Below are 23,627 nucleotides of genomic sequence, written 5' to 3' on the forward strand. Positions count from 1 at the left end.
CTATGGTGAAGGTAACTGATCTGGTGCACAACCCAAAGAAGTATATTCATTTAAGGAATACTTTTGATTGGCAGGTGATTAGGGCCTTGTATATGCCTGCCTGGTGGGTTTTAATTTAGTTTGATGAGGGTGAGCACTCAGACTTTGATTCTGTTTTTTTACCAAACCCTCAGACTTACTATTGTTGTCTAAGGAATTACAATTTTTTCTTTCTTTCTTTTTTTTTTTTTTTATAAGCATCCCAATCTGGGGAGAAAAAGAAAAAGACAATAGCTCAAAACAGGTGTTGGGTATTTTCTCACCACAGCGTTTAGTGTAGCAGCATTCCAGTATGTTTAGCTGAGCCGCCCCCCCCCCCCCCTTTTTCCATTTTAATGACCTTGTCTGTGATTAACAGAGTGAATTTGGAGAACAAGTCTCTTTACTTATAATTCCTCCTCCAACTTGTGTGTCTTGTTTTTGGCTGCTAGCTGAGCCTCTATTGTCAGGTGAACTTTCCACAACAGAGGCCAGCCTATCCCCACTGCTTATCTGTGGGTTTCCTTGCTGGCCATTGGCAATTTCAAGCCCTCCATAAGACCAGTCAGGCGTGCTGAAGGTTTTGAAACCTCTCTGCATTCAAAAGACTATTTGCAAGCTTCAAGCAAATAGGCCACAGAGCTCCACAAAGATCTTTGCAGGCATCCAGGGCTCTTCCTGGTTAGTTCTTCCTCTTCCTCTTCTTCATCATATTTTTTGGAATCCTGTCAATGATACTGATTGTTCTGAATCTGTGGCTGGAGTCCCTCAGCAAAGGGGGTTTCCATGAGAGTGCCCCAACCTGTCCCAAGATGGGGCCAGCAGGGATTCCAGAATATGAAGCCCACAGCATTTGTTGAAATTGTAAGGTGTTGCAATGTGTCCTCACAGTGGACAGTGATGTTTGCTTAGGTATGTCCACAGTGAGAGGGTCAGGCTTGGAGTTTATATGAGGGTTTAAGGAATTTTTGCCTCAGGACAGGGCCAGTTTTCCCTCCCCCAGCGTTTTGGGCAACAGCCCAAATACATTTGTCATTGCTTGGGAATATTTAAACCTCTGGCTTGGGTTCAAGCCTGCTGGGAAAAATCTGCAGGTGACTGGGTCATAGAGTAATTGAGATGCACTCTGATATTTTGTCAGGACAAAGAAAGAAAGCCATGGAGTGGGATAGGATGAGGGTGAGGACTGCGATGGCCATATAGCACCCAAATAAATGATCTTTTTTTTTTTTTCTGCTCTAAGAGTAGCTAATGCTATGCTAAAGATTTAGAAAATCAAGTTTATCTGACACAGTTTAACATTTTAAAAATGCATTCATGTTTCTATAGATGAAAAGAAGTGAAGAATTGATAACTGAACTTCATGATCAAGAAGAAATAAGTATTCTTCGTTGCTGGAAATGTAGAAAATGTATAGCAAATTCTGGTTGCTTCATGAAATATCTTGAGAATCAAGTGAATACGGTAAGTGTTGTTAGCTTCATCATACTACCTTCCACACTTAAGATTAATTTTAGCTTTACCTGCTAATGTTCCAGTTTTAAGTGCAGTATTGCACACATAAGTTAAGGATATTATACCATGTTTTTAAAATTTTTTTATTTTTTAATTTTTAATAGAAAACTTTTATTTAATAAATGTAAATTTCAAAAGTACAACTTTAGGATTATAACACTTAGACCGTGTTTTTTATCCTTACCATGAGTATACTGTACTGACCATCACACAGTTAAATTGAGGAGCGTAGTTAGAAATGGAAAGCTTATTGATGGTTTTTTCATATTCATTAAGGATCTAGAAGACAAACTTCATATATAATAGAAAAGTAACCCATACAAAAATTGGAATAGTATTTAAAAACATTTGACTAGTCATCCCAATACAAGTAAATGTTTTAAAATAGCAAAAACAAAAATTTCTAACCTTCTCTGAGAGTAATCAAAGAGGTGCAAAGCAGCGAATTCTGAATTCAGCAGTGAGCATTATATAAATATGAGTCATTGTTGTCTTTTTTATTGTTTGTTTTTGTTTATGTGTGTTTGTGTGTGCATGTGCGCGTCATCTACACTTGATCATGAATATTTCCTCTGCACTGTAACAGATTGGACAACCAGAACTGATAATAGCAGATAACTTTAAACCTTTTTTAATTTAATTTTTAATTTACTTGAAAGGGAGAGAGGGAGGGAGGAAGAGAGAGAGAGAGAAAGAGAAACAGAAAGAGAGAGGGAGGGAGAGAGAGAGAGAGAGAGCACGCTGCTGGTTTACTCCCAATGCCCACAACATCTGGGGCTGGGCCAGGCTGAAGTCGGGAACCCTAAACTCAACCCAGCCCTGCCATATAGGTGGCAGGAGCCCAATTCTTAAACCATCACTTCTCTCTCCCAGGGTCTGCATAAATGGAGGCTGAAGTCAAGAACTGTAGCCAGGAATGGAATGTGGGCACTCTGATGTAGAATGTGGGTATCTTAATTGTCAGGCTTAACATTTGCTCTTTCTCACTTAGAAATTTGTCTTGCATTTCCCCAGGCAGTACTTATCCTCTGAAAAGGCTACCACTATCCTAAGATGTGGCATTATAGACTGGTTTTGCTGCTTTCTGGCCGTCATTCAAACATTTCCATCACCCTAAAATGCTTCCTTATGTTCATTTCTCCTGTTCCCATCCCCAGGCAACCACCAATCTGATTGCTGTCCCTATAGGTAAATGGATGTGTGTATATTTTCTTATTTTTAAAATGTTTTTAAAGATTTTATTTATTTGAGTGGCACAGTTACAGACAGGGAGAGACAGAGAGAAAGGTCTTTCATCCCCAAATGGCCACAACTGTGGGAGCTGGTCCAATCCAAAGTCAGGAGCTAAGAGCTTTTTCTGGGTCCCTGCTGCGAGTGCTTTCACTATCACACAGCTCAACAGTAGCAAAGTGCAACGGATGACTTGTCAGTCACTGGGAAGAAAGGAACACAGGGTCACAAGACTGCCTTCACAATGAAGATTTTTATTGCTTACACACCAGGGATATTATCACACTTTTCATCTACTTATTTATTGGGGTCAGTACACTTATCAATATCAATGTGCTTATCAATCTTTACTATTTAACACACTTATCAATAAACTTAACACAATTATTTAACGTGACTTAACTACTTAACTTAGCTACTTAGCTTAACATAACTACTTAGCCTAACTACTATTTAACTTAACTACTTATGGAATCACCATTAATATCAATATCAATAATACTACTTGAATTTATATTCATTAATCCACAGATCACAGTATATAGTATTAGAGTAATTTCAAAGACTATCTAATTATAATAGCATTACTTTTAGTCATAGGGTCAAAGCATATGTTACACATGACTAACGTTATTTGTAAAAGCTGCATTTTCAAGGCTCGTATCATGGTCACAAAAAAGAGTGTCAGTGTTCAGAGTCCAGAGCTCAACGTCTCCGCAGAGAAGGATCTTGGATCAGTCACTTACAGGCAGGAAGTCATGAGAAGGCTGTCACTCTGGGCAGTAGGCTCAAAATTCCCAGGCAGATGGCAAGACGAGAAGTTGGAGAGGTCCCCTGCTGAGAGGCCTGGTCTGGCTCTGTGGTCAACTCTGGCAGCAGGCTGATAAGGACTTCAGGCAAGGCGATGAGGCAGCGTCTCAGCTGGAGTTTTGATCCTGTAGTCACCTTGTGTCACTTAGCAAGGGGGCCAGCAAGCTGGCTCTTCAGCTCCAAGTTCCAGGAGATCTAGAGGTTCACACGCACTGAGCCTTTTGTCTGTTGTCGCTTGTGCCGCTATCTGCTCTGTGCAGAGTAATGGGCTGCCTCTTTAGCTCCAGATGTGTGGAGATCCAGAGGTCCACATACACCAGGCCATGATCCCCAAGAGGATGGAGAGCAGTGCAAAAGGCTCCTTTTTTATTCTAATTTTTTCCTGCAGCTTACCTGCTGTTCATGTGCTGTCCACACTTGACTCAATCCAATCAACTCAGAGTTCCCCAAGGTGTCACCGATCCGTTGTCTGGGCTCAGGTGTCTCCCACTCATGTCCAATCCTTGTGCGAGTTGGTGAGGTAACTCAAGCTATTGCCCATAGCACACGCTTATCAGGCTGTCCAAAGATGTCTGTCCAGTCTGATGAGGGACATTTTTCTAGCAAGCACTGAGCTTGACATGAGTGATGTTATCAGCTCCTGGCTTAGCATGAGTGACTCCATTTTCTGTTACTTTCACTTTGTGGATAGTGGCAGTTTTTGACTCTAGATGTTTTCCTGTGGAGTTTCCACAGTTTACCTCCTTCTGCTGGTCAGGTAAGCGGTGATCTGTGACTCTTTTGGGACTTCCTGTGGGATTCTCCACAGTCCCCGACATGGGTAGAGGGGCCCAAGCACTTGGGCCATCCTTTACTGCCTTCCTAGGCCATAACAGAGAACTGGATCCGAAGAGGAGCAGTCGGGACTAGAATCAGCACCCATATTGGATGTAGGCAGTGGCTTTACCCACTAAACCACAGCACCAGCCCCTCTATATATTTAATATGATGAAAAATATATGAAGTACACATTGAAGTTGCTATAAATAAAAATAGGTTTATCATTGTATATGTAATTTAAAATTATTTGTAAGCATATATATACAATAAAATATATATAAAATGAAATGGATACATGTAGAAAGTATTAAAAACAAGACAAAAATATAATTCAATATCATGGTTAAGTTTGCGGGAAGGAGTGGTGTATAATCAGAGAGGGCCTCTGAGCGTGGTTTCTAAAGAATTGTTAATGCTCTATTTCTTGATTGGGATAGTAGATATATTGGTATTTGTTTTTCTTAAAACCTTTAAAGTATAAAACCATGTTCTAAAGTTTACAGATGTGTACACATCATAAAATTATTAAAGATTGAAATAAAAGTATCTTTTAATTAAAGGAAACCATAGTTTTTTTTGGAACCCCTAAGTAATTTTATCAGATGCTATGCTGAAAGGGTACTAAAATCATCACCTATCAAGTTATTTAAGTTTATTACCTATTAAGATAACTATACAATTAAAACAAATATAACTTAGTATGTTCTTTCTGAACTTTCTGTACATGAAATCACTCTTTAGGCAGGTATTCTGGGAATTGCTGTTTTTACAGTGTCACCATATTGAAATGTGGCTTTGTTATATTTTTAAGGTATTACAGTGTTCTAGTGTGTTGTATCACAATTTATAATTCATACTACTATTAATAGACACTTAAGGTGTATCTAGTTGTTTTATAAATAGTGCTGCTGTGATCTTTTGGTTATGTATCCTGGCACATATGGCAGGATGTATTACCATAAGCTGAATTTCAGCATCATAGAGCATGTGAATGTTCAATTTCACTCAAAGTACTAAGCTGTTTTCAAATGACAGTCTCACCTATAGTGAGACTCATTCTCTCATTTTCTGTGAAATGCCTTTTTTTGGGTCTGTTTTTCTAGTAAGTTTTTTAATAAAAAAGTTTATTTTGAAAGTTCTTTATTATATATACTAATACTTTGTTGGCTTATTATATTGCAAATGTAACCTTTCACTCTTGTGTTATCTTTTCAGAAACAGAAGTTCATAATGTGATTTAGATACATTTGTTCATCCTTTCCTTTATGTTTTGTACTGTCTAATAAATCCCTTCATACCCTGAGATTTTTTTTTCCTTTTATTCTACTGAAAGCCAGTGTTGAGATAGGCAAATTTCCTATTGAGAAGTATATTTATTTCTCATTTTCCTTTTTACTAAGGTTAAACTTGTGTTTATGTGGAAGATTATGCCTTAGGTTTTCCTCATCCTGTGCAAGCCCGGGGCTTCATCTCCTGTCTTGCACATGACCCTCAGAACAACCGAGAAGATCAGGAAAAAACATCCATGGGAGAAAACATCTATGGCTGTTGGCTCCTGGATCCCACTTTTGGAGTCCTGACCATCTCCAGGAAATAGAAATCTCACCCTCTGCTTCTCAGCCCTCCTAGCAGAATTGAGCTGGACACTCAAATTGCTGAAGAATAATAACAAAGTACTTCTAAATCCAAACTTGATGCTCAATAAAAAATAATTCAACACAAATACATTCATTCATTCTGCTTTCATAAACTGAGGGTACCGGCTTAGCAGAAGCAAGGTCGTGTATGGAGCTCGAGCTGTGGGGGATCTGGGCAATTTGAACCTTAGACTTCCAGCCACTGGACTGCAGATGGGGTGAAACAAGGAGTTTAGCATGGAGTTTTGAATCAATCTGCAATGTCCACAGCGTGAAAGAGGGACTTCTGTCCCGCCTTCAGGACTGAGATACATGAAATATAGACAAGAACTAGAACCACTAGCAACATTACAACAATTCATTAAAAGATAACAAAAATGGTCTCCATTTTTGGTAATCTGTGATAGGGAGAGGTGTCCCCATCTTTAGTTAGTTTTGGTTCAGTTTTTGATATGTCAAATTTATTTGGCCTATGGAATATTCAAATAGTTTAGAAGGTTGCTGGTTCTATGGATACGGAATTCAGAAGAGAGATCTGAACTAAAAGTGTAGTTTTGGGAATCATCAGCATGTAAGTAGTGAGAAGAAATCACCATGCAGTGTGTGAACAGAGTGAGGGAGAAGGGCCTAGGGACATATAGAGGGTAAACAGAAAATGAAAAGGTCTCAAAGGGGCAAAGAAAAGAAAAATTGGGATACAGTGTTATGGAAGTCAAATGGCAAACATCTCCCAGGAAAAAGGGTTGTTATTAATACTGAATGGTGCCAGCGCCGTGGCTTAACAGGCTAATCCTCCGCCTTGCGGCGCCGGCACACCAGGTTCTAGTCCTGGTTGGGGCGCCGGATTCTATCCTGGTTGCCCCTCTTCCAGGCCAGCTCTCTGCTATGGCCCAGGAAGGCAGTAGAGGATGGCCCAAGTCCTTGGGCCCTGCGCGCGCATGGGAGGAGCAGGAGAAGCACCTGGCTCCTGGCTTCGGATCAGCGAGATGCGCCGGCCGCAGCGGCCATTGGAGGGTGAACCAACGGCAAAAAGGAAGACCTTTCTCTCTGTCTCTCTCTCTCCCACTGATCCACTCTGCCTGTCAAAAAAAAAAAAAAAAAAAAAAAGTACTGAATGATGCAAGGAGTTCTTAAAGACCAGACACTGCCTTCAGTGTGCAGATTTTATATTGCACAATTCTGGAGGGTGCCAGTCTTTGAATGTTGCTGTCTAGATTTGTGCAGAGAGAGCCTACAAACTGTATAGCCATATGTAAAGATCCCAAATGATGTTAAAAGTGTGCATTAGTTTTAGCAAAAGGATCTTAGATTACCACTCATGGTAGTTGTGAGAATTATAGGGGAAGGTGCCAAATTCCAGTGGGTTGAAGAAATTGGGAACTGATTATTGGGGTTATGACTGTTTTTCCATCACCATACTCTGAAGTGTTTCATCTTTATAACACCATTGCTGTGCAGTGGCTGCAATGAATATGATCAATGAATGTTGAGTTCTTGGATTATATGAGGTTCTTCAAAAAGTTCATGGAGGGGCTGGTGCTGTGGTGCAGCAGGTTAAAGCCCTGGCCTGAGGCGCCAGCATCCCACATGGGCGCTGGTTCTAGTCCCAGCTGCTTCTCTTCTGATCCAGCTCTCTGCTATGGCCTGGGATGGCAGTGGAGGATGGCCTAAGTCCTTGGGCCCCTGCACCCACATGGGAGACCTGGAGGAGGCTCCTGGCTCCTGGCTTCGGATTGGTGCAGCTCCGGCAGTTGCGGCCATCCTGGGAGTGAACCAGCGGATGGAAGACCTCTGTCTCTGCCTCACTCTGTAACTCTGCCTTTCAAATAAACACAATAAATCTTTAAAAAAAAAGTTCATGGAAAATGTATATTATGAAAACATGCATGATTTCAAAGGTTTTATGCACTAAAATGTAATTATATTCTAATTCTATTTTTCTACTATTTGAAGTATCCTGTTAGGTTGGACGGGAGGTTAGGTCTAGCTGTAAGAGGAAGGCTTTTCTGAGACAATAACTTGGGAGATGGTATAGATGAGTAAGTAAAGGCAGAATAGGAGGGCCCATGGAAGTAAAAGAGATTGCTGTGGATGGATATCAGAAATCTAGAGCTAGTTTTACAAGATGTGAAGCTAGAAAGGGTGTTGGTCAGATCATTTATGGCCTTGAAAGTCAAGGACTTTGAGTGGTAGCCTAAGAGCTGGGCAGTCACTCAGATTGTGTGGCTTATGGATTTTAAAAAGATCATTTTCATTATAGTGTCAAGAGTGAATTAGAAAGGTAGCAAGAATGGATGCAGGTACCTTGTCTGGTCTTAAGTGATTTTTTTTTTTTTAATTCTTTATTACCCTTTGCTTAAAAATGTTTTTACCCTTGAATAACCTTCACAAAGGACAAATAGAAATATCAGGCAATCAAGTAGAGTTTTGGTTCCTTTATATTTGTAATATTTTAAATAATTAATATTAATATAAATTACATTTTTTCATAATCTTTTCCTTGTGGTTTTATAGCTGCAGTAGTTAAATAATGTTTTGAGCTCACTTTTAATGAATTAGTTAAGGGAATATTATTTCTTACATTGGAAATGCCAAATGTTAAACATCTTTCAAAACATTATATAATCTTGGCCAGCGCCGCGGCTCAATAGGCTAATCCTCCGCCTGCGGTGCTGGCACCCAGGTTCTAGTCCTGGTTGGGGCACTGGATTCTGTCCCGGTTGCTCCTCTTCCAGTCCAGCTCTCTGCTATGGCCCGGGAAGGCAGTGGAGGAAGGCCCAAGTCCTTGGGCCCTTCACCCGCATAGGAGACCAGGAGAAGTACCTGGCTCCTGGCTTCGGATCAGCGCGGTATGCCGGCTGTAGCATGCCAGCCGCAGTGGCCATTGGACCAACGGCAAAGGAAGACCTTTCTCTCTGTCTCTCTCTCACTGTCCACTCTGCCTGTCAAAAAAAAAATATAAAATAAAAAAATAAACATTATATAATCTTATTAAATTTTCAAATTTAACTAATTCTACTTAATTAAAAATCTTAAAGCATATAACGGTATTATGCATCAAATTTCTAATTTTAATATTAAATGATGTTCATTGTATGGAGCAACAGAAAATACTCCTTGAAGAAAGCACAAAATAACAATGCATTAGCTCCCCCTGCTGCTTGAAGAAATTACTTCATTTACAAGCATTTTAACATTTTTCTGACAGCATTGTGTGAAACTGGTTAATTTCTTTCCTGCTTCCTTCCCCAACATTATAAATTTAAGCCATGAAAAATCTGTCTAATAAGGCTTTTTTAATCCTGGTGAAACAATTCTAATTTTCTATTTTATTTTTCTCAAATAACCTGTTGTGCTACTAGTAAAGGCTTTACATTCCTCTAAAGTTGCTTCCAGTTTCATCATTCATATTAAATTACTCCTATCATTTAAAGCTTCTTTTATCAAATATGTATATTTATAAAATTTTCTAAAATCAAGTGACTTAAGGCATAGCCTCAATTTAATAGTTGATATGAATTTTACCTTTAAAATTATATTGGAAATCAATGTAACAGATATATATATATGTGTGTGTGTGTGTGTGTGTGTATTTTAAAGCCTTATTTATTTGTTTCAAAGTCAAGTCAAAGTTACAGAGTTGGGGAGAGAGAGAGAGAGAGAGAGAGAGAGAGAGAGAAAATCTTCATCCACTGATTCACTCCCCAGATGGCCATGATAACCAAGACTGGACCAGACTGAAGCCAAGGGCTTCTTCTAGGTCTCCCATGTGGGTGGCAGGGGCCTAAACACTTGGGTCATCTTCCACTGCTTTTCCCTGGCTAAAAGCATCTAGCTGGATCGGAAGTGGAGTAGCCAGACACCAATGGTGCCCATTTGAGATGCTGGTGTTTTAGGCAGTGGCTTTACCTGCTACACCACAATGCCAGCCCCCATACATATGTATTTTCCCCTTAATATTTGTATATGTAAATACAAGTGAAGTATTTTGCAGTCTCAATTATAATTGAGACTTACTTATTTACCCTGGCTTGTCTTTTTTTTTTTTTTTTTTTTTAATTTTTTTGGTCCTTTGCTCTATATCCATGTTTTCGGGAAAGGACACAGAAAACTAAACACTCCGCCAGACTTTTATGCTCTTCCCTCCAGTATCAATTGCTGTAACTGATTTTTCTGTTCATTTTTTGACAAAGTTATGCTTTAACTTTTAATTGTTTAAAGAAAAGTTACTGCTTTTTTATCAGTACTTTTTAAATAAATGTTGGGTTGGTGGATGGAATAGTACATTAGCTGTGGGATATTTTCCTGCATACCTCTCCAAGTATTTGTTAGAGTATTATTTTTGCTTGATTTTAAAATATGCTTCAGGCTGGCGCCATGGCTCACTTGGCTAATCCTCCACCTGCAGCACTGGTTCTGGTCCCAGCTGCTCCTCTTCCAGTCCAGCTCTCTGCTGTGGCCTGGGAAGGCAGTGGAGGATGGCCCAAGTGCTTGGGCCCCTGCAAACACATGGGAGACCAGGAGGAAGCACCTGGCTCCTGGCTTCGGATTGGCGTAGCTCTGGCTGTGACAGCCACTTGAGGGGTGAACCAATGGAAGGAAGACCTTTCTCTGTCTCTCTCTCTCACTGTCTAACTCTATCTGTCAAATAAATAAATAAATAAATTATGCTTCAGTTTAGTTTTCTTTTAGAAAGCTTAGGAAAGAATAGCAATATTAATCCTTAAAGCATATTCAAGCTAGACATGTAAGAAAGTTTATTGCCCTGATATCTATGGTATTTATTTGCTAGAGAAGGTAACTAGAAATTTGTTGACTGAAGACATGAATCCTCATGCCAGATTGCCTGGGTGGAAACCCTTGCTTTGCTACTATTATTGGACCTTGATATGTTAATTATAAGTTAGTCAATTTTTCTTGTTTAAGTGTCCTTATCTATAAGATAGTGAAAACTCTTAAACTAGTGCCTGGTACATAGTAAGTACAATATACGTTTGTTACTTAGAAGAATAAAAAACACTAAAATTTCCTTCATCTCCTCCAATGTTTATTCCCAAAGGAATGTTCATAAAGCATTTCAGTCTTTAATAGCGATTAGTTACTTCTTAGTGTTAATTTTATATCATTAAATATCACTTTATATCATTAAATGATATAACAAAATGTATATAGTAAAATAATACATGTAAGGTGCCCAGCAGTGGCCCTGGCATATTAATTTGTTAAGTCTCTTCACTTGCTTTTTATGCTCAATACTATATATAATAATCACCCAATAAATATTGTTAGGTTGGGGCCGGCACTGTGGCATAGCAGGTAAAGCCACCCCCTGCAATGCCGGCGTCCCACATGGGCACCGGTTCGAGTCCCAGCTGCTCTACTTCTAACCAAGCTCTCTGCTATGGCCTGGGAAAGCAGTAGAAGATGGCCTAAGTCCTTGGGCCCCTGCACCCACGTGGGAGACCCAGAAAAACCTCCTGGCTCCTGGCTTGGGATCAGCGCAGCTCTGGCTGTTGCAGCCAACTAGGGAGTGAACCATCAGGTGGAAGACCTCTCTTTCTGTCTCTCCCTCTCTCTGTGTGTAACTCTGACTTTCAAATAAATAATTTTTTTTAAAATTGATAGGTTGATTGCCTTTAACTTACATTGACATTAACAATTTATTATTCTTTCTACCCAGATAGACAATTTTTCTTTTCTTCCCTTCTATCCTTCATTCCTTGCTTCCTGTTCATATGCAGACAAAATCTTGAAAAGTCAGAAAAAATTATGGATCTAATCATGAAAAGGTGACTTTGTCAATTCCACTTTGTATTCCCTCTAAGGACCTTTTAAAGAATTTAATAGCGCGGTCGGCGCTGTGGCTTAACAGGCTAATCCTCCACCTTGCGTCGCCGGCACATCGGGTTCTAGTCCAGTTGGGGCGCCGGATTCTACCCCGATTGCCCTTCTTCTAGCCAGCTCTCTGCTATGGCCCAGGAGTGCAGTGGAGGATGGCCCAAGTCCTTGGGACCTGCACCCTCATGGGAGACCAGGAGAAGCACCTGGCTCCTGGCTTCAGATCAGTGAGATGCGCCGGCCGCAGCGGCCATTGGAGGGTGAACCAACAGCAAAAAGGAAGACCTTTCTCTCTGTCTCTCTCACTATCCACTCTGCCTTTCAAAAAAAAAAAAAAAAAAAAGAAGAATTTAATAGCGATATACTAATCAACAGAATTGTCAGCCCCTAATGAAAGAAGCTTATATGTATATGTATGTTTTATAATATTAATCCTGTTCTTTAAAGCTTTATCCATATTTTCAAAGGATTTGGGCCCCTGCCACCCATGTGAGAGATCAGGGTGAAGCTCTTGGCTTCTGGCTTCTGGCTTCAGCCTAGCCCAGCCATCTGAGGAATGAACCAGTGGATGGAAAAATCTCTCTCCTTATTCATTTACGTGTATGTGTGTGTGTGTGTCTGTCTGTCTGTCTCCCTCTCTGTAACTCTAATTTCAAATAAATCTTTTACAAAGCAAACAAGAAAAGCTTCTACCATTTGAATTAGGATTTTAAAGAGGTGAAAGATTATTTCCAGGATGAAAAACAGGGTCACATATTATCAGTGTAAATAAAATGAAATTATATTTTAATTGTTAGGTTTTATAGAAATTAAAATTAAAGTCAACCTTTGGTGTTCTTGTGGGTTCAATTCCAGGATCCTCCTCAGGTCCCAAAATCTACAAATGCTGAAGTCGCTTAGGTAAAATGGTATTGCATTTGCATTTAACCAAACCCACATCCTATTTACTTAAAATGATCTCTAGATTACTTATACTCTTTTAAACTTCAATACAATATAAATACTATATCAGCTTCATGCAATATAAATACTGTGTTGTGTTGTTGAAGGAATAATAACAATAGAAGAATATATATTTGTTCATTACAGATGCATTTCTTTACAAATATTTTCATTCTGCGGTTAGTTGTGTCCATGGATATTGAACTCATAGATGCAGACAATAATTTATTTGGAAAATAATAGTGTATTTGGAAGATAATTTTTCTTCCTGGAATAATGCATTTATAACCTGATCTTGAAAATATAAACATGAATTAGAGTGAAAGTATTTAAGATCTGGAGCAGCAAAAGGCATCTGTAAACATTTATGTGTATGTTTTTAAAATTAGTTTGAATAGCTGTTGGGGCCAGCATTGTGTCACAGTGAATTAAGCCGCCAGCATCCCATATGGACACCAGTTCATGTCCCAGTGGTATACTTCCTATCCAGCTCCCTGCCAATGCACCTGGGAAAGCAGTAGATGTTGACTCAAGTCCTTGGATCCCTGCACCCATGTGTGGACCTGGATGAAGCTTCTGGCTCCTGGTTTTGGCCTGGCCCAATCCTGGCCATTGAGGCCATTTTGGGAATGAAGTAGTGGATGGAAGATCTCTCTCTGTCTCTCTCTCTCTCTCTTTCCCTCACTCCCTCACACTCTGTGTTTCTTTCCCTCTTTGTAACTCAGTCTTTCAAATAAAATAAATCACTTAAGTAAATCAACTGGATACAGATTCTTCTATCTTTTGCCAGATATGTTTCTCAAACTTGGTAAAATAGATTTGAGTTAGAGAATACCTTCAGTTTAGTGCTTTTCCTTATGTGCCATTCCTACATGAATTGAAAAGATAGGCTAAAATGGTTGTTACTACAAATTAGTCACTGTCAGAACTTAAAATATTTGAAAGGCAGATGACACAAGCACACAGAATCAAATTCAAACACGTCTCTCAGTTTCTAACTTTAAGATATATGAGAATCATATGTGGAGGTTTATTCAGATTGTAGTCACTTTGCGGGTAGCCCAGGAGTAAGTAATAATGGTTGAAAGAGCTAGAGAGAGGCAGAGGCAGAGAGAAAGAGAGGTCTTCCATCTGCTGGTTCACTCCCCAAATGGCCACCACGGCTGGAACTGAGCCCATCCGAAGCCAGGAGCCAGGAGCTTCTTTTTTTTTTTTTCTGTCAAACAAGCCATTAGACATGAATCCTACTAATATATCCAAATCTACATTATTCTCTCTCTCTCTTAATTGTGGTACTGTTTTCAATGACAACTGAGTTTGGTTTGGGCAGCTGCCCTCTGGACTTGCTGCAAATGTTCTCCTTTTCTTCCAGGCCTTTCTGATCATAATAGCATGTTGCTCAATTTCTTTCTCATCTTTCCTAAAGGCAGACTTTAACTCAACTACTGGTAGTTTTTCTAGGGTCTCCTTTTGCTTTTAGTTCCTACTGCTGTGGTAAGGACTGTTCTTTGTATTATTCTCATTTATTCTGTATTTGAATGCAGAGGGCTGTTCTTTCCCTCCTTATCCTCTCAGAAGTTCTTCACAATGTCTGGTCCATTGAAAGCTCCCCACCTCTGTTCTCTACTTCATCTATTGATTTTTTATATATGTATATATATAATGAATTTATGTTGGAGCAACAAAAGGAATATATTATATAACATATAATATATACTAAATGTAAATATATATTATATATATTCTATAGATCTATTTTGATAGGAGGTTAGATGGAATGTGTACTTACTATACCATCTTGAATTAATTAATTACCTCCTTCTGTGCCTGAATTTTTGCTCTATCATTATTTCAGAAGATAGAATAAGATAGACCTTTATGTGTCTTCTTGACACTCTTGTAAGGAGACATGTTAGGGAACAGTAAGGTAATTGAGCTAGAGAATATTCTTAGCATCTGCTCTTCTATTTCTAACTTTACCTCCATTCAGTAATATCTTCTTCATATTGCCATGTACTTGCCTGACTTTCTCACATTGTTCTCAGTGTTGATGCGGAAGGTTAGTAAAGCTGCTTATTGTTAACATGAATTAGAGTTCAGGCATCAGGAATAGGACTAAAGATTCTTTGGACAATTCTAAATCCTTTCCTGTAGACTTTTTCTTTTGCCATTGAAATAGTTTTGACTTGTGTTTTAGAATGTTTAAAACATTAGAACCAGAAATGTTTCAAAACCTTTAAAAATATTTTCCTTTCGCCATTATTATCTTGGATTTGGATTAGTACTGATTAAAGTATACAGAATACTGCTTGTGAAATATTACAAAATTATTAAATATGATACAACACAAAAATGCATTTTTAAAAGTTTATGGGAAAATGTAATTAAAAGTGAGTTTATTTTGGTGCAGACTTTGCATGATTTATGGAAAATGTGTATTCTGAAAAAAGTATGCATGGATTTTAAAAAAATATTTATTATCTTATTTATTTGAAAGAGTTACAGAGAGAGGTAGAGACAGAGAAAGAGGTTTTCCATCTGATGGTTTACTCCCCAATTGGCTACAACAGCCAGAGCGTGCATGGATTTGAAAATTATTTTTGCACCAAAATAGAGTCATACTTTTAACTCCATTTTTTCTTTTTTCTTCAATGAAAATTTTTGAAGTACCTGCAAAAAACCATAACTTAAGACCCTTTCCCATTTTCATTTACATTGTGATTTTTGGGGGTAGGGGGAGCTGAAGGAAATTAGATTGAGGTGACTTTATAGATCTTTCTACATGTAAAAGAATATGTAAATGAATCACACTAGAACTTTTTGTGTGGACCTGGTCATTTTGAATATCTTAAGATGACTTAATGATGGAAAATAAAATTGGTGTAAGGCTCAGGAGGGACCAAGTAGGGAGATTAAACCTCGAAAATCTGATTGGTCTTGGTTCTAATTCACAGCTAAGGTAGATCATACAGTGAAGGATTTTTTTGAATAGATTCAGCCCTGATCCTTTCATTTCAATGTGAATACAGACATAAAAGATGTGTTTTAAAATTTTCTTATTAATTTTTTGTTGCTCTGATTGTAGTAACTAGCAGTACAACTGCTGGGGAAATCTAAGAGAAAAAAACATTGTGCTTTGGCAACTTGCAGAGCTACTTCTATGTAAAATATGATCCTGAGGAAGGGTGAATGAATAGGAGCCTTACTCTCCTTGTTCATTTCAGCCTCTGTATCCTGTTATTTTGTAAAGTGAAATTTTGTAGAATGAACATTAGCAATTATCTAGCAGTGATTTACAAGTAAAGAAACTGAGACTCAAAGAGGTAAATTAACTGGCCATAGGTAAAGATTCACACACATTCATTCTGGTCTGCCCTGCATTTTTCTGACATGTTGGAAAGCCATACTGTCTCAATTCAATATCATGTTTATTTCTACAAACTTACTTCAGAAAATGAGATATTTCAGTTTTTGTTGAACTTACACAGCTGAAGCTTAATTAGACTTTTCTAGTTCCTATGCAATTGTTTCTGTAGGGGAGAGATGTAAATATAATAACTATAAATCAATATAAATATACTGGGTTAAGGGATGAGGCTTCTAAGAGAAAACAGTTTTGCTTCATATAAGTTTTATCTGACCTGGGAGCCTTCAAAGAAATGGTGATACCTGTCTGTCTTTATGCTCAGTTTAATGGGGAATGGATGGATGAAGAAATATGGTGGAGCAAAGGGGGCTTACAGTAACAAACCAGGAAAAGCTTAGCAAAGCCTGTTGTTCATTCTTCTCTGTCATCCTCTGTGTTCAGAGATATGGATGTTCTCCTCCTTTGGGTATAGGGGTGGTACCTCTCACATGAGAGTCCTAGGACCTACCTAAGAAAAGGTCAGGAAAGCCTTCCTAGGTGTTTGACCTGCTTCAGGAGAAAAGCAAGAGTGAGGCCACAGAGGCCGTTCTGTTCTGTAGCTTTTCAGTATGTCATGAACTTGATCATTCCTCTCTCATCCTCCTGTGTGTTTATTGAGCAGCTTAATAGAGATTATAGCACTTCCTTTATTGTGTCATTAGTAGAAACCAAATAAAACCGACAGGAAACTGGGAAAACTTGCCATGAATGGCACTGGAATTTTTTTCTATTCAGTAACTTTTTGGTAAATTTTAAATTTTATTTTATGAAATTAGTGAAACAGAAAGGTTTTGTTTTGTTTTAAATCACAGGTATTTGTTACCTGAAAAACATTTTTTTGTCTTCTTTGCAGTTTTGTTATTTGAGAAGCAAAGAGACACAGCGAGGTAGTTTCCATCTGCTGGTTCACTCCCCAAATGCCTGCAACCACTGGGGCTGAACCAGGTCAAAACTGGGAGTCAGAAACTCAGTCAGGGCATCCTGGATGGTTTGTAGAAATCCAACTACTGGAACCATCACTGCTGCCTCCCAGGGTGCACATTAGCAGAGCCAGAACTTGAAGCCAAGCACTTCGCTTTAGGATGTGGGTGTCCCAACTATCAGCTTAACCACTGGGCCAAATACCTTCCTCTATTTTTGTTTTGTTGTTCTTGAATTTTTATTGATTTGTTTGACAGACACACTGAGAGAGACAGAGAGAAAGGTCTCATCTATTGGTTCACCCTTTCAGTGCTCACGATGGCCAGAGCTAGGCCAGGGCTGAAACTGGAAGTTAGGAACTGAATCCAGATCCTCCACGTGGGTGGCAGGGATGCAACTACTTGAGCCATCCCTCATTGCTACCTCCCAGAATCAGCATTAGCAGGAAATTGGAGTCAGAAGTCAGAGCCAGGAATTGAACTCCAGAACAGAATACTAGGCACTAGGCTAAACGGCTGCCCCAGTGGGTTTGTTTTTGATGATTGAAATGATGAAAGCGGAACAGTGTATATTTTCTTTCCAGGTACAATTAAATTTGTGTTTTTGAGTTTTTATTAAATTTGAAATTTTTGAAATAAGTTCTGAATTGGTTATTACTAACATCACTCATTTTTATATGACAGGATAAACATCAACATTCAGGTGATGATCAGAATGTTTGTCACGTGTGGCACATGAATATAGAAGCACTTCCTGAATGGATAAACTGCCTGATACAAAAAGTAAGATTTTTAGTTTCTGAGTAAAATTACTAATCCACAACCTTCAAATTGTTTTTGTCCTCATTTTAGAGCTGTTTTTCAGGGATCCATTGTTTCAAGACACATGAAAATTCGGTGTTATTCTTGACTATAGTTTTTGGTTTCTTCACTGATATTAGAGCTCTCCAGGTACTTCTAACTCTCAGGCTTTGCACTTGGTGTTTACCCTTCTTTGATTGTTCTTCTCACAGATATTCACCTGCTTTTGTTGCTTCATTTCTATAGTTCTCATTTTCAATGCGGCCTTGCCTGGCCAGCTTATTGACTGCCCCCACCACTTCACCCCTCTTAACACTTCCTTTCTGCTTTATGTACCCATCTATATTTTACACACACTCATACACTGGAAATAAAATATAAGGGCTTTTCAAAAATTCATAAAAATGAAATTAAAAGATAAATTTATTTTGGTGCAGAAAATTTTTGAAATAAATGCATAGAGGGGTCTTCAGAATGTGTGTGGAAAATGCATATTATGAAAAAAGTGTTCATAGATTCCAGAATTTTTTTGCAACAAAATAAACTCATCTTCTAATTCCAGTTTCCCATAAACTTTTGAAAGTACCCTTGTATAATATAACTTATAAATACATGTGGATATATATGACACATACATATTATTTTACATGTAGACATATATATATATATATATATATAACTACTCACACACACATATAACTTACTTATTTTATTAATTGCCTAGTCACTCCCACAACCTGAATATAAGATCCACACAATCAAGGACTTTTTACATCTTGTTGGTTACTATATCTTCATCTCTTATAATAGTATCCATTGAATAAATGAAATATCCAGTATATATCATTTATATTAATATATATATATATATATATATATATAAACTCAACATATTAAATAAACTAGGAGTGGGTGGGACAGTCAGTCCCAGATCCATGTCCCTGGGTTTGATGCCTGCCTTCAGCTTCCTGCTAATGGGGATCCTGTGAGAGCAATGATGGCTTAAGTAGTTGGATTCCTGCCACCCACATGGGAGAGCTGGACTGAGTTCCCACATTTGGCTAGCTCAGTCCTAGCTGTTGTGGGCATTTGGTGAATGGATCAGTGGGAAAGAGCTCTGTTGCCTCTCTGCTTCTCAAATGAATGAATGAATAAATAATGAAAATAAATTAGTGACTTACTGTTATAATTAAAATAAAAATACTCTTTGAAGTATCCTTGATGAAATATAATAAATACAAGCACTTACTTTCTTTTAAAACAATTATTTTTTTATTTGCAAGGCAGGGTCACCAAGGCTAGGCCAGGGCAATCCCTAGAGCCAGGAATTAAATCCAGGTTTCCCATATGAATGGCAAGTACTCAGGCATTTGGGTCATCCTCTGCTGTCATCCCAGATGCATTAGCAGGGAGTGGGATTGGAGATGGAACACCTGAAACTTGAACTAGTGCTGTGATATCGACGCCAGCCCCAAGAACTTACTTTCTTAATAGTAGACATAGTTATTTCTCACAATTCAAAACACCTGTGTTAGAAAAGTATGATTTCTAGAAAAACATATTTCTTCATTGAGTAACCTATTTTTTGTTAAAATAGTGTTTGCTAGATATCCCTTGAGTCTGTTCTAACATTGTAATTTTTTTTCTGGAAAAACGCAAGTGTATCAGTTGTTAACACTCCTGAACTTCACAAAATATAGTAGGACACTACAGATGTTCCACTGTCTGTGTTGAAAAGATTTTAGCCAATTCATTATTAATTTTCAGTCTGAGTATAGAAAATGCTGTCTCTGATGTGTGCAGTCAGTATCTTCTGGTTGTGTGTAAAAAGCCAGGAAGCGCTTTATTCTGTTGGTTGGGTAAAGTTCCCTCCCACAGTGCTTGGTATGCAAGAAGTGTATCAAAACAGACACTTTTCTGTGAGATTTTACTTGCAAATTAAGCTCTGTAGACTGATTTGCTTCCTGGTTCTATAGTGTATTTTTCTTTTCATTAGTTCCCACTGTATCCATATTCAACCTATTGTTTAAGAAACTCTCTTTTGGAATTCTTAGGAGTATTGTTTGGATGGGCATGATTTGCAAAATGTTATCATTCTAGAACTTGGTAGCTGTTATCTCTATTTTTTAGAAGGCTTGTTTCCATTTGCCATTCTGTCTACTAATCAAAAAGCAGACAGCTAGCCTTTTCTGTGGCATAGAAAACTTTCATGTGGTTGGCTTTTTTTTTTTTTTTTAAACTCACATTCTCTCTGGTTACTTTACAATGAAAGCATTGTCTTTATTTTCCTTTATTACCTGTAGGCCCAGTGGACAGTTGGAAAACTGAATTGCCCTTTCTGTGGGGCCCGTTTAGGGGGCTTTAATTTTGTCAGCACTCCAAAATGTTCCTGTGGCCAGCCTGCAGCTGTACATCTCTCCAAGAGCCGGACCGATTATCAGCCAGCACAGGCAGGCAGTCTAATGAGACCTTCGCTGAAATACTTGTCACATCCTAGAGTTCAGTCAGGTTGTGACAAGGAAACTCGCCTGACAGGTGGTGGCTCCCAAAACAGAAATCATAGGCTTTTAAACATGGCTCTAAATAACGATGGCCCCGGAAGATTAACAGAAGCACTCTGCCTGGAGGTACGATCAACGTATTTCCAGATGAAGAATGAAAAATTGCTCTTCAGAACAAATCCAAAATACCAGCTTTTTGTTCCCCAGCTTGTGACTGGAAAATGCACTACAAGAGCTTTTCATAGAAAATCACATAGTTTGGATCTGAACATCAGTGAGAAACTGACTTTATTACCCACTTTGTATGAAATACATAGTAAGACTACTGCCTATCCCAGGCTCAATGAAACACGGCCTGTTGACCTTTCAGGTTTGCCTTTACAATCTGCTAAAAATAGCTGTTCCTTTCAGAATCCATCCAGTTTTGATCCTAACATACTGCTGCAAAGATTTTCAGTGGCTCCCCATGAGACCCAGACACAAAGAGGAGGTGAATTTCAGTGTGGTCTAGAAGCTTCCTCCGTGTATTCTGACAATGCCAATACTACTAGCAACCTGACTTTTCTCATGGACCTGCCCTCGGCTGGCAGGAGCGTGCTGGAGACCTCAGACCACGAAGAGCACCTCTCCCCTCTGGACTTCCTGCGCTCGGCCAGCTTTCCATTGGGTGCCATTAATCAGAGGCTAAATAAGAGAGAGAGGAGCAAGTTGAGGAATCTACGAAGGAAACAACGACGGCATGAAAGATGGCTACAGAAGCAGGTAATCTTTTTTAAAAAAAGAGTTTACTAAAATGATGTATTATAAAAATTGGGGTGTGAGGAGTGGAGCTAACTTTGAATACCTGTATTATAAAAACTTGGTTTTAAAAATTTTGAAGTGACGTTTTAAAATGCATTTAATAATCATGCAGACCAGTTGTAGTTGTTATGTAGAATTCTGTCTCTCTGCTTCATTGATGTTTAGAAAAAGTCTCCTTTGTATGGTTTCTTTTTTCCAATTCAGCTAATATTTTTGAGGAATGTTAATCTCATGATAGTAAGATTGGATTGTTTGCTACATATATTTTAAATTTATTAGATACTAAACTTGTTTTGCAGTGAATTTATTTCAGGTTAAGTTGGACACAATGTTTCTCTTAGTTAAACTATCAGGTGACATGCATTTTTAAAAAATCACATTTACATTCAACGGATATTTGCAAGCAATATTACTTAATTCACATGATTCATATGTGATTCACTGCTAAATTGTGGAAATTATTTAAAGAATAATTCACCCTTTCTTTAATTTTGTGTGGTTTGAACTAATTATGCACCTGTAGCAATATACTTCAGGGTGGGATTGTGAAAGGACTGCATAGTAAGTGTTAGGTGCTGAGGAAAAACAATTAAATCAATGGATGAGACATTCATGAAAACCTGGGAGACTGGGGACTGGTATGTTTCTGTACAAACTTTTAAACATTTGTCTTTATTATTTACTTATTAATAACAGGTCTTATTAATCAGTGCATTGAATATTAAAAACTAAAATATAGAAAGTTGCAGCTTTGTTAAGTGAACTCATTGTGACATATGATCCTAGCGATAAAATCAGTAAAATAAAATTACTGCATTGAAGACTTTTGTCAGATGAGTTATTTTTATCCTCTTTCAGTTACATGCTATAATTCAATTATAATTAATAGGTAACTGTTTATTATATTTTTAATTTATTATCAACAAGAGCATTTCAGTTTGGTTTATTTGGAAATGATGGTGTAATGTGACATCAAAGTATATATTATGTAAAAACTGGATATGTTTAACATCATTATAATATGCTTCCTGGTTTAATTTGTTGAAGCTTTAAAATTGAAATTTTTATTGAATTTTTATAAACCTACATACATTAGGTATGATTATTCAGAAGAATACCTTAAAATAATTAATGTACAAGGCTCTTAATTCTCTAGCAATTGGAAATTTAAAAGAACTGTGAAAATTATACTTGCTCTGTTAATGTAAATAAATTCAGATAACATCTTTGCAGTTTTACAGATGTTTTAATTTTTAGGCTAAGTACTTGTGAAAACTTCAGGTACACCATTAATCATTTTCCAGCATAAGAATGCTCTATTTTTACGTGGTTTAGACTCAGGCTAAAAGCAAGAGCAAAGTAAAGGCTTTTTTTTTTTTTTTAATAGATGAAGTTACTCATTCACACACCTATGATTTGCCCAATCTGCTTAGCTAATGGACAACAGATAATAAGTCCTGGACCTGTGACAGGTCACTGAAGGGAATGGTATAGCAGAATCTTAGAAGGTTTGCTTGCACAGGAGCACATGGGCAAACAAATGTCCAAAGACTCTTTAGCAAAGAAAATTTAAAAGAGTAGAGCTACATAGAAATTTGCTTAGCTAATGATATGAGTAGGTATCATGAGTACAGCTAGAAAGAATAATAATAATTTTTAAATGTTTTTACTAACAAGCAAAAGATGTCCTAGTAAGTTAATATCTGAAGTAAATTAATGGTGTAGTTATGCAGTTCATTCCATATTTGATGAAGAATAACTAATTCTGTAAACATTTTTCAAATGCTTATTTGAAATACCATTCCTTTGAGTAGATACTTCATTTTTTTTTAAAGATTTATTTATTATTTGAAAGGCAGAGTGATAATGAAAGGAAGAGAGTGAGAGGAAGAGAACTCTTCCATATTCTGGTTAACTCCCCAAATGCCTATAGTGGGCTGGGCCAGGCCAAAGCAAGGAGCCCAGAATTCCATCTGAGTCTTCCAAGTAGGTGACAGAGACCCAAATACTTGGGGGTGTTATGTACTACTTTCTCAAGTGCTTTAACCGGGAGCTGAATCTGAAGTGGAGCAACCCAGACTTGAATTGGCACTCAGGTATGGGTTGCCAGCATTGCAAGAAGTGGTTTACCTGCTAGTCCACAATGTAGATCCCTGAATATTACTTCAATACAGATCCTACCCCTTCCCTTTTTTTTAATGAAGAAGATAAGCATATAAAATATACAGTAAAAGGTACTACTATTAATGATAATTTTTTAACGTTTAGAACAATTATTTGAGAAATCTGGATTTTTGATTATGATTTGTAATTTTTAATGATTTTTTTTCTGTAAGCTAGACATCTTTCAGTGGTATATACTGTGATAGTGTTTATGACACTACAAAAA

The 23,627-nt window shown here is 37.9% G+C and overlaps 1 protein-coding gene across 3 annotated transcripts in view; it reads left to right on the forward strand.

Annotated features, from left to right (window-relative positions):
• The window catches only part of RNF180 (ring finger protein 180), a 249,135-nt gene that overhangs the window by 44,800 nt on the left and 180,708 nt on the right, over positions 1 to 23,627 (forward strand). For 2 of the 3 annotated variants that reach the window (XM_062212190.1, XM_062212189.1), the window contains exons 2-4: positions 1,348 to 1,482; positions 17,820 to 17,918; positions 20,240 to 21,199. In XM_062212190.1, the coding sequence (XP_062068174.1) occupies positions 1,348 to 1,482; positions 17,820 to 17,918; positions 20,240 to 21,199 (1,194 nt within the window). Of the gene's footprint in view, positions 1 to 1,347; positions 1,483 to 2,547; positions 2,722 to 17,819; positions 17,919 to 20,239; positions 21,200 to 23,627 lie in introns of those variants that run through there. The other variant, XM_062212191.1, reaches the window with a different exon arrangement.

Source organism: Lepus europaeus, chromosome 15 (genome assembly GCF_033115175.1).
Source record: "Lepus europaeus isolate LE1 chromosome 15, mLepTim1.pri, whole genome shotgun sequence".
Classification (NCBI taxonomy): Eukaryota; Metazoa; Chordata; class Mammalia; order Lagomorpha; family Leporidae; genus Lepus; species Lepus europaeus.